Source organism: Cibotium barometz, chromosome 7, assembly GCF_041138505.1.
Source record: "Cibotium barometz isolate CiBa-2024 chromosome 7, ASM4113850v1, whole genome shotgun sequence".
Lineage (NCBI taxonomy): Eukaryota > Viridiplantae > Streptophyta > Polypodiopsida > Cyatheales > Cibotiaceae > Cibotium > Cibotium barometz.
The window spans coordinates 39,316,781-39,329,169 of record NC_141052.1 but is presented as its reverse complement, the minus strand read 5'-3'; the positions used below and the strand labels follow the sequence as shown (position 1 = coordinate 39,329,169).

The window sequence follows — 12,389 nt, the reverse complement described above, 5'->3', positions numbered from 1 at the left end:
CCAGCCAAAAGAAGGGTCTTCGCAAGAGGTGTCCATGAGAGTTGTTATTGCTTCTCAGAGAGGGTTTGACAACCCTGTTTGTACCTTTTGATTCGATAATAAAAGTAAAGAAATACCTGCGACGGTGCTAATCTCTCACAGCAAGAAACTCGGTGCTTAGCCGGTTCCCCTCCCAAATTTCTTAATCCCCGACAACGTTATCAAATCTTGCACAAAATAGTTCTTCAAGGTGTAATTTACATGCACCCAAATGCGTTAGCATAGCATATACAGACCGTCGACCGGTCCGTATGCGCTATGGATGTGCAATTGGTCCATTCAGAGAGCCAGTACGCTCTCCAAATGCACCCAATTGAGCATCCATAGTGCATACAGACCGCTACATTTATCTATTTATCTATCCACCTACCTATGTATATGTGTTTATATATCCATCTATATGTTTATTGATCGTAAATTGTGAAACCTTGTAATAACACACTGTTGTTAAATGCTTAGGAAATTTGCGGCCGTCCCTGAGCATACACGCCCACTTGCGATGTGCAGAGATTCTTGGCGGCACTTCAGGAAAGAGATTCGCTTGAGAGTTACATGGCCTCAACAGAAGGTACACAAAGTTAATTCACTCAATGCATATGATAGGTACTTCTCGAATAGCATTAATTATATATTCATATAAAAGCGCATTTAATTTGCAGGAGGCAGCACAGGCTCGTGTCCAGTCAGGGCACACCTCTCGGCTTGGCCGGATGGGCTCTAGTGGCTTTCGAGCACTCTTTGTAAGTGCACAAATTTTTTGTTCGTCTATCTATAGCTATTTGTGTATATATATATATATATATATATATATATATATATATGTATGTATGTATGTATGTATGTATGTATGTATCCATGTATCTATGATCTCATATGCATTCAATTCACTTCTTACTTATATATATGCAATGTTTAAATGACAGAGAAAGGATTATGGTCGAGCACCATCTGCAGACGAGATACGGAGAGCCACAATTTACGGCTACAGAGTGCTACAGAAGGAGATGCCGATACCCGATGCTTTTGTAAGTAATTCTATCAAATATTATTTTATGCCAATCAAGATCTGCATGTGTTATATGTTATGTGGTTTTTTTTATACTCAAATAGCTAATAGACATTTTTAATTGCAGGAGCAACATGGTGAGAACGACATGGACGAGGTTGCAGCAGGGTTATCATCGCAACCGCCCAAGAACATACAAGAGGAGGACTCTTCCTCCGATGACTCCGATTAATGATAGAGCCATTTAGTGCTAATTTTGTAGACATAATTTTTTGGTACATATAGTCGCTCATTCAGAATGATGGCGTTCTTTTATTAACAGTTTCTTTATGTATGTGTGTTTTGGCTATGATGCACATGTGTTACATCTATCAAGAGCTTCTTGAAGTGTCTACCTCCCAAATCTACAGATTTAAATGTTAATTGATTGCAAAATTTAATTTATACTTACCGTAATCGATGTCAGCCATTGCTTTTTCAAAAGTCGATGTATGTCGATTCTTGGGTCTTTTGTCGTACACGAATGCACGTGCGTATGTGTGTGTGTGTGTGTGTGTGTGTGTGTGTGTGTGTGTGGAGAGAGAGAGAGAGAGAGAGAGAAAGAGAGATTTTTTATGATGTTTGTATACATACGGATGTGTGTGTGATAATAAAGAGGCAAGTGTGTATGAGAGAGAGAGAGAGAGAGAGAGAGAGACCAATGTTTATGTGAAGTGTGTGTGTATGTGTGTGTGTGTGTGAGAGAGAGAGAGAGGGAGGGAGAAAGAGAGAGAGAGAGAGAGAGAGAGAGAGAGAGACTAATGTTTATGTGAAGTGTGTGTGTGTGTGTGTGAGAGAGAGAGAGAGAGGGAGAAAGAGAGAGAGAATGTGTGTGCAAGAGACACAAGTGGAGATAATGTGTATGAGAGAGAGAGAGAGAGAGAATGTGCATCGGCTTTAAAAAAAACGTTCAGAACAAAGGTCTTTTAAGCGACCCCAATGGCTTAAAAAAATAATACAAATTGGGTCGCTTATGCCACCCAAACTTGGGTGTTTATGCCACTCAAATAGGGTCGTTTATGCCACCTTTGCGGCGTCGTTTATGCCACCTAACAACGTGGTTTATGCTACCCTCGTAACATCGTTTATGCCACCCAAACGCGATGTATATGCCACCCTCAAAACATGGTTTGTGCCACCCAAAAAGCATCGTTTATGCATCTCAAAAACGTGGCTAAAGAGGTCGTTTAAACGATGGTCAAGAGCGACCTTTGGAATGACTTCTGTAGCGACCCCCGTAAGGGTCACTACAGGTTTCTACTCTTGTAGTGAATTTTAAAGATTCATGAACCTGGTGTTTGAGCCTTGTCTAGGATCTTTCATCAGAGTTTATGATGACTTTTGCATCTGTAGTGGTAGAGGTGGGTCCATTGTGAGAAGCTAGAACTAGCTCTAAGGAGAATTAATGATTTGGGAGGTCAATTGAGTCTAGACAAGTGTCATTTAGCTCAAGCCAAGGTTTCTCTTCTTGGCCATGTAGTATCTGAGAATGGGATTGAGGCTGATCCAGAAAAGGCTAAAACTTTGCTACTACTAGTAGAGGCTCCCGAGGATTTCAAGCAGCTAACCTTCACCCATAAGGTGAGTGTTGCGCCCAGCAACTTAGTGTGACAAAAGGCACAGGCAACCCACTCCACACATCATGAGTACCATCTTAGTATTGCATGTGTGGAGGAGGTGGCAAACTGTAACCACCAAAGAGCCGTTTGCCAAGAATAAGAAGCCTTAGTGTAAAAGGGCAACTGATCACTACACAGATAGGTATAAGGGAGATACAATGTTAGACAGGAATAGAGATAGACACTCAAATAAAAGGAATGCATGAAGGGTGCATTCTTTGTATGCTCTCAACTAATAGTTGACAATTGTATCATGAAGCTTGTTATAGTGATAGTACTCAGGAAATGGTGGTCTGTGTTGGGTAAAATTTGCTGTGTATTAGTTTGTAATACTTCTAGAATATAATTAAGAGCAATCTTGCCATTTCATTATTGTTCTATATTTCCCTCTACACTATGTGGATTACGTCTATAGTTTCTCTGTTTTACTGAACATGTTGTCTATGTATGAGGAGCGAGTGAGTGAGATAGTTAGAGGAGAGATGAGGAGTGAGAGCTCAGAGACTCAAAGTGAAGGTTTTCTTAGTAGAGTGGTGTCCTATGTGTCCCCGTGACCATTTGGGAGTTGGTATTCGTACCTGAAAACTCTAGTGGGTGATTGCACGTCTCCCACAGCATTGCTTGACTTTTCACACGACGACAGACTGTTGTCTTGCCATTTCGCTAAGTGGGAAATCAACAAGAAACACCTGGCGATCCTGCTAGGAAACAACAAACATTCTGCTAGGGAAAACCTCTGTTGAGTAGCATTATTCTCCTTTAGGTAAAGGAAAGTGTGGGTCCACTTAAAACAAGTCCAAGGAGAAACCATAACATGAAAGGAACTTTTCGAAAAAGACAATGCAGAGAGTCTTTCACCACACAACCCAACCAAATTCAGGCATGCTTTTCACATGTTCATGAATCTAAAGATGGTGAAAAATAATGCCTTCCAAGAGACCAACTCAGAAAGCAAAGGATATAGACTCAAACATCTAGCCACAAAGCAGATTTTGGTATGTAGAGATGTTATCGTTGTTGAGAACCATGCTTTTATGTAAAAAAGAGAAGAATGTATGCACACAAGACATCTTGATACACTTCTACCTTTGTACAATGTTGGGTAGCCATATGTGGAGCAAATGAATACTCAAAAGGTGCTATAAATTAGCCCATACTAGCTCAAATTTTCACCCACAGATCAACCTATTGATGAGGTAATTATGGATGATGCACTGGATGAGGAAATGTCAGCTATACATGCATCCAAGGGTATGCCAAAATGGCTCGTGTAGACATTGTGTGACAGCAAATTAGCTACGCCTTTACCTAGCAGGACACGTGTTGGTTCTCATCATATATCTTCTTCTTTTGTGGATCATGCTCTCATTGCCAGGTTATGTAATGAAGAGGAACTTGTTTTCTTTGAGGAAGCACAAGAAAATGATCATTGGATACATGCCATGCAAGATAAGTATGACTCGATCCTAAAAAATGACACTTGCTATTTAGTAGATTTGCCTTCTGGTAAAAAAAAAGCCATTGGTACGAAGTGGGTTTATACACCAAAGCATAAGGTTGATGGTAGTGTGATTGCTACAAGGCAAGTCTTGTTACAAAGGGTTATGCTTAAGAGAAGGGCATAGATTATAATAAGACCTTTGCACCCACGACTATGATCAAGTGTATTTTTACATTAGTAGCACATCATGGTTGGAATGTACATCAGTTGGATGTCAAGACTTCCTTCTTAAATGGTGACTTACATGAGAAGGTTTATGTATCTCAACCTCATGGTTTTGTAGAGAAGGGGTAGGAATCTAAAGTATGTAGGTTAAGAAAAGATTTATATGGCCTTAAGCAGGCCCCCAAAGCATGGTATGAGAAGTTAAATGCATACTTGGTTACAAATTTTTACAATCCAACTAAGACAACTCTCTATGTAAAGAGAAGTAAAGATTGTTTTTTATACATTAATGACATGCTACTCATAGGCCCTAATGAGGAGAAGATTTAAGCCTTCAACAAGGATGAATTACATGTGTCATTTGAGATGACAGATTTGGGCTCTTTGCATTATTATTTGGGCATATAGTTTATACATCATGATGATAGTATTTTGTGATGTTGTAATCAAAGTGTATATAGAGGCTACTTACACTGTTTAGTCTTGAAGTCTATAAGCCTATTGCTATATTAGTACAGACAGGTGCTAGGCTTAGTCTCCAAGATGTAGGTGAACCTCCATCTTCACTGATAGCTAGAGTGCATTGGTCGTTTACGAGGAACCTGGTGTTTCATGCTCACACAAAGCACATTGAGGTGCATTATCCAAGGCGAGGCTCATTGCAGGAGAGATTAGCATGGCTTATGTCTCTAAACACGACAATGTGGCAAATATGTTCACAAATTAGGCTCTCTCACGAGAGAAGTTTGAAGCTTTTTGCAAAGTTTTAGGCTTATTGGCCATTTGGAGATTAATCGGCCACATGATCCCTATGTACATGTTTACATTAGCCATTTATATGGTAGTGATGTGTGGACATAGGGTAATAATGGGCCAGGGTACTTTTGTATGCACTCTTATGAGTGTGTGTAAGTGGCCTTATCATATCACTTCACTTGTACTTCACTCAATTCTCATCAATCTACTTTGAGTGTTGTCCTTCCATCTATCTCTCCTCGCTTTACTACATCTATATCTATGTTGCTTCATTGATCTTCACTCCAACATAAAGCATGCATAACTCTATGCATGTATACATAGTTCCATGAATGCTCTATTTGTATACATTACAAAGAGCATACATAGAGCTATGTATGTCTATTTATTCATACATAGAGTATAGGGAGTTCTATGTTATATGCTCTATTTATGTATACATAGAGCATACATAGCTCTATGTATGCCTTATTTATGTATACATAGAGTATGCTTTATTTATGCCTTACATTGTTCTATGTATTTATGCTTTTGTATGCATAGAGCATGAAAATTAGATCAATAGATAGAAAAATACTCTAAACCAAGAAAAGTACTATGCATAGAGTTTTATACATAGAATTTATGCATATTGTTGCTCTCTTACTGGATAGATGGGTAGATGGCAGAAAAGTGGCAAAAAGTTCTTATCTCTCTACATGGCCCTTATGTTTATATATGGTAAACAACTTGCCAATGGGATGTTACATGTGAAGGAGTGAATATCCCTATAGTCTTTGTAAATATATTGTTAAAAAAGTTATCTTATAACAACTTAAAACTAATATTCATTTGAATGTATCATGTAGCTTGAAGCAATGGATCACCCCTGGACCATCTTCTACACAAGATGAATATGGGTTTGCAATACATCGAGGTTTTTGAAGCTCTCTTTGAAAGGGTGCATGAAGAAGAATGCATTATTATTTATAGAGGTCTTGCTTGAAAGCATGGCAAGTAAGTTTGAAATCTGCAACCTCTTTGTTTTTCTAAACAACTTTTCTCTTATGGTACGTTTGTTGTGTTTTAAGATTATGTTGCTCTACGAGAACCATAGCAATGTGTAACTAGAAAGCACTCGAAATGTCCAGCCTCAGGGTTGAGGATGAAATTGCAAGGGGCGACAACAATCAAAATGTGTTGAAGGAGAGAAAATTAGAAGAAGATAGTGATCAGTAGTTCCCACTTTATATCTCGTCATTTGGTAATTCTAGATAATATTATCTTTTTGTCACAATGTTATATATATTGGTGTCGTGATTGATGGCATGGCACTTATACTGTTGCTTATATCAGCATATCGATGTAATAATTTAAAAAAAAAACATTTTTCGCATCCAACCATGAATCACAATCAAGGCCAACCCCAACCAGTTCCACAAGCTGGACACTCACACATATTTCTATGAAGAGATATGGCTTGGTGTATTTTGGATATTGAAAGTGATGTTCTTAATGTGCTCTACTCTTAGTAATATGTAGTAAAAAATAAATACGATTATAAGACAATAAACATGATTAGAATGTGATTCTAAAATGATTATAAACACGGTTAGAATGTGACCCAGTGATGTGAACCCGTAATAATTACATTATACCTATGTTTATAACCACAAAACATGATTTTTTAAATCTCTAAGTCCTTTGATTTCTACACCGATAGAAATCAAAGGATAGAAACATGGCTATATCTCCCTATTTCTACATCGATAGAAACACAGCTATATATCTCCCTATTTCTTGTAGTGTAGCATAGCTATTAAAAGCAAAAAAATACATGAAAAAGTTTTTTTGGATGTAATAGCAAAAGCGAAAATGCTATTATCTTTATTAATACCATTTTCTTTTTTGCATTGTAAATCACATACATTTTATTATATATACAAAGTATATGTGTATATAAATCTATATATTTATCTATACTCTTATAGTTTAAATATGTCATGTGTATTATATATCGAATGTGCATGACTCCTCTAGAAAATATAACAAGTTAATCCTACGTTATATCAATTTTTTGAAAATGTAATTTTCTACCTCATGTACTTGGTTTAAAGGATGTTATAGAATTATTAAATTTTGTAGAAATAAAATGAATTATTATTAAATAAAAGTAAAACATTGAAATTTAAAACAAAAAGTTCGAATAATTTAAAAAAAAATATTATCCTAAATAGTTTAGTCTCCGACCAAACTCTTATACCTTCCACAATCACTCCTAAAGGAAGTTGGAAGTCGAACTCTTAAGATTTCATCTAACGAGGTAGCTTTAATCAAAGCTTAATAAGCTTTTGGAAAAAAAAATAGCCCTGCGCAGCCCATTGCTTTAATAAAGCATTTGTAAGCTTTATTAATTAAAGCGTATAAAGCTTACTTAATGCTTAGGAGTTAGTCAAAACACAGCTTAATCACCTACAAAGTATCAAAACATGCAACTTTCTTTTAGTAGACTTATCTAGTTAGAGAGGGAAAGCAAGAGCAGATCAACTACAATATTTTGCAGACTGCCTTAAACAAAGCTGCAAAGTTGTCTTGATTAAGGTAGGAGAAACTAATGATCTCCATGATCATTACAACAAGCTGTATATTTTTTTAAAAAAAGTATTTTTTTTAACACTTTACTCGAGGACAATGTTATTGATGCAGGTGTAGCCTTGGATGTTGCCAGGGGAGAGGGAGATACTGATGGTGCAATTGGATGCTGAGGTGGCATGGTGGGCAAAGACACCTAGGACGCTGACATGGCCAGAGATAACAATAGAGGTGGTGAGGGTGAGCAAGCCAGATGCCACGTCAGCCCTAATGTAAGGCCCTTGCATGAGGGTGTAGGCCTGCACAGTCAGATCTACACTCAAGTCAGCGGCCTCTTGGTCGTCCAGGTGTCCTTGAGGGATTGGCTGGTAGCCCACCTGGGCGCCGTTGTGATACAGATAGGCTGTGCTGAAGGTGTAGTGGAAGATGGCCCGGTTTGGATTATTAAGCAAAAGCAGTAAAGTGAATGACAAGTTGAGTGAGCTGATGTGTGGATAATCAGCCATTGAGATTGAGTTTAGCTGAATTGTCTGCACCTCCACGTCGGGGTCCTTTGGCTTGAACAATGCAAAGTATAAGATGGCGAGGACCAGAATGAGGAGCATCCAGAAGACGATGCATAAGGCGTAGGTGGTTTGCTTCTTGTGCGTGCTGTTGCCTGCTGCTGCTGATTTGGTGTCCTCTGGCTTGATCATGCTGCTGGTCATAGAAACTACTACGTTTGCAAGCCTGGACGACAAGTGTGGAAATATCAAGACTGGAGCTCTCATGAAGGAAGGCAGATTTAATAGGTAGCGCTATTCATGTGATGGTCGCCAGGCGACCTACTAACAAGTGTGTGTGTGTGGGTGTGTGTGTGTGTGGGGGGGGGGGGGGGGGGGTGTGCACTGTGTGGGTGTGTTGCCATACGTGCAAAGAAGCTACCCTATCATCATCATTGTTCAGTGATGCCGTTAATGGAATATACCCACATGGCGGCTAGAGCCCGCCCAACCATGGCCTGCCCACGAAGTAACCATGGTTTACTATGATGTCCGAGCCTCCGAGTGGCCGCCATAACTGAATCACGCACACAAGCCCACTACGCTCCTCGCACAAGCGCCCACAATCAGTTAGCTTGCGCCTCTAGGTAAATAGGACCCCAAAATCTTTTTTTAAAATTAAATTTTCTTGTTTTTTTTGGGGGGGGGGGGGGGGGGTTTGTTTCTCCTCATTCTTTTTAAAGGTGTACTCCAAGGTTTTAGACCTATAAAATAGATTTGATAGATTGTCGAATGATTTGTGATTGATGTTTTGCATGCGTTGTTTTGACAGGTGGCAAAAAAAAAATCAAAGTTAAAAAATACTTTGAAAGTTAAAAAATACTTGCAAACTTTCTCGATGCTTCCCTATTGTGTCTCTCTCGATGCCACCGCCCTTATCTGTGTGATGTGTGCCTCCTAGGATGCCAATTGTGTTATTATGGATATCTGTTTCCTAGGATTTATCAAATCATCATCTTTGTACCACATCTTTGGTAAGCATCTTAGAACTTCCACCCTATGAGAATGGGAGCTTACTAACACATTTAATGTTTCCTAAGGTTCATGCAAAGGAAACCTCTACTTCCGTTTCTTCCCCTTTTTTTAAGACCATTATTATAACTTGATTGGATAAAAAATAATCACAAACTTCATTACTCACTTAACTTTAAAGCATAGTAAAAGAAGCATAGGCCTTGAGCCCTAAGTTAACCAACTTCAAACACATTATACTTTTGGACTCCTACCTTTCCAAGAGCATAGGCTTTGAGCCCTAAGTTAACCGACTTCAAACACATTATACTTTTGGACTCCTACCTTTCCAAGAGGTTTATAAACAATATTAGATTGAGAAAGGGAAGACATATATATAACATGAATTATGAGGACCTCAAGACTTACAAGCTAATGAGAACTCCTAATGATGCAAGGTTATGAAAAGTTATAATCAAGTTTGCTTAGTCATGCTTGCTTGCTTGCGAGCATTACTATGTGCTTGAAAGAAGAAGGTTTTCCCACGATTTTCACATCACTTAGGTTACCTTCTACCTTGGTGCATGTTTTTGAGAAGAGAGATAGAATTTCAATTAGCTTAAGTCATGAAACTTGGACTATTAATAACTACGATTTGGACATACTTATCAACTCTAGGCTTAAGTCCATCATTGCATTGCTTTCATCTAAGTAATAACAGACAGCTCAAGGAATCATAAGATAATATCCATACCCTAATATTAGCGTCAAGACCATATTCCTATAATGAGACACTACAAGAGATTAGCCTAATACTGTCGAATATATCGATGATTTAGACTTAGTTTTTTTAACCCAAAACTGCCCGTGGTGTCAGTATAAGAAGCATCAATAACATTGTCAATATCAAACCATCAATATATATGTCGAGCAACAAAACAACATACATACCAACATGAATACCGATGCTAGTTCTGATCAAAACAATTGGTATAAAGCGTCGAGGCACCGATGTTCATATCGACACTTATACCGAAGTTGGTTAATACTCACGATTATACTGACATAAATATCGACACTTAAGAGGTAACTTTTTTGGGCAGAATGAAACAAATTGGGGTAGTTTGCCCCCCCCCCCCCCCCCCCCCCAAACTTGTCCCATTCTACCCACAGTACCTAGCCAGGTACTTTAGATATAGGCACGTTAGGATAAAAATAGATAAATATTTTTTTAAAAAAGGTAAAGAATGTAAAAATATAATCGAATTTTATGCATAATTTGTACATAAATTTTAGAAAAGTGAAAAGTTAATAGATATCCATATTCAAGATTTTGTAACTCATTGATATTAAGAAACCTCATAGAGATGACCAAAGAAAAAAATATAAGGACAAAAAGGTTTATCTCATAAACAGTATAAGACTCCAAACACCATATTAGGAAATTTGGAAAAATCTTAATACTTTGGGAATTTTGAAATTTGTGTACATTGTTGTCTTACAAAAAAATATGAGCAACGCTAGCGCTCTTACAAAAATTAGGAACATAGCTCTAGTATGAGCATGTATAAAAACAAAAGGACTATGTAAGAGCTACTCGTCTCGTGATCATCATGCCCAGTGCCTCCTCCTACTTTTCCGCATCAATGTGTGGTTCCTTCAAAGGTCCCTTCATGAATAGAACCATAAATTTTATGCTAGCAAACCATAAGTTATATGCTTGATAATGTTATATACTTATATAGTTAATGATGTGGGCCTAATTGAGCTCGTGCACTTCCCACTCCATCTTGTCGAATAAGGATGTAGTTCTATGAGACCACCACATGATGTCATACTCTTCTTGCATATAGCCACGCTCCACTCTTCCCTCTACACACATTCAAGGAAGAATATTTAGCATATTTAGGAATTCATACATACCTTAATAAAAAAGAAAGAGATGAAATCTTACAAAGTATATTTGAAAGCGCCATGTGTACATTATTGTCTTACAAAAAAATATATGAGTGGGAGCACTCTTACAAAAAAATATATGAGTGGGAGCACTCTTACAAAAAAATATATGAGTGGGAGCACTCTTACAAAAATTAGGAATATAGATCTTGTAAAAAATATGAGCACGTATAAACAAAAGGACTATGTAAGAGCTACTCATCGTGATCATCACACCCAGTGCCTCCTCTTGCTTTTGCATCATTGCATCACTCCTTCGGAGGTCCCTGTATGAATAGAACCATAAGTTTTATGCTAGTAAACCATAAATTATATGCTTGATGATGTTATATACTTACATAGTTAACGATGTGGGCCCGATGCCTCCTCCTACTTTTGCATCATTGTGTGGCTCCTTCAGAGGTCCCTGTATAAATAGAACCATAAGTTATATGCTTAACGATGTTATATACTTACATAGTTAACGATGTGGGCCCAATTGAGCTCGTGTCCTTCCCGCTCCATCTTGTCGAATAAGGATGTAGTTCTTCAAGACCACACAAAGTCGTACTCTTTTTGCATATATAGCTATGCCCCACTACTTCCCTCTACACACATTCAACAAATAATATTTAGCATATTTAGGAATACATACATACATTATTAAGTATATTGCAAAAAGAAAGAGATAAAAGCTTACAAAGTATGTATGAAAGTGCTCGGTGCCATTGCTACCAAGGTGAGAAGTCCCCAAACCTTTAAGGTGTTCTTTAGAGTAGCCTCCTATTATTGCTTATACTTGTCAAGGGTGTCATGGACCTCAAATTTAGCCTTTCTCAAGCCATCTAATGTCGAGATACAAGGGCTTACTCTTTTCTTCCTTTATTACATCTCAAACTTTGGACCTCCGATGGCTCGTTAGATCTCTCATTCTCTTGAGCATCCACTTGTTGTTAAATTGCTCATTTTGTGTTGGCTCATGGAAATCTCTATGGAGCTGCTGAAGAATGTAGTTCTTTCTTTCATCGGGTTGGTTGCATGATGATATCATGGCCAAACTATTCACTATAGAGCTAACAGATATGCACATATGTGTCAATAGAGCTAACACATATGTGTAAACAGAGCTAACACATATGTGTCATTATCCTCCCACCTAGCTCATCCTCAATGATGAACCAATCATTGAGGACATGGGTGGAGAGCAAGGAGTACAGGGAGTGCAAGCATATGTAGTGCTTGCCAGAGTGAAACTTGGAGTGATG

At 38.1% G+C, this 12,389-nt stretch overlaps 1 protein-coding gene across 1 annotated transcript; it reads right to left on the bottom strand.

Annotated features, from left to right (window-relative positions):
• Positions 1-7,782: 7,782 nt before the first annotated feature.
• Positions 7,783-8,416, bottom strand: LOC147636987 (uncharacterized). Its single transcript, XM_086799882.1, has one exon. It carries the CDS (start codon positions 8,401-8,403, stop codon positions 7,783-7,785), a length of 621 nt encoding a protein of 206 aa, XP_086656008.1. The 5' UTR covers positions 8,404-8,416.
• Positions 8,417-12,389: the final 3,973 nt, after the last annotated feature.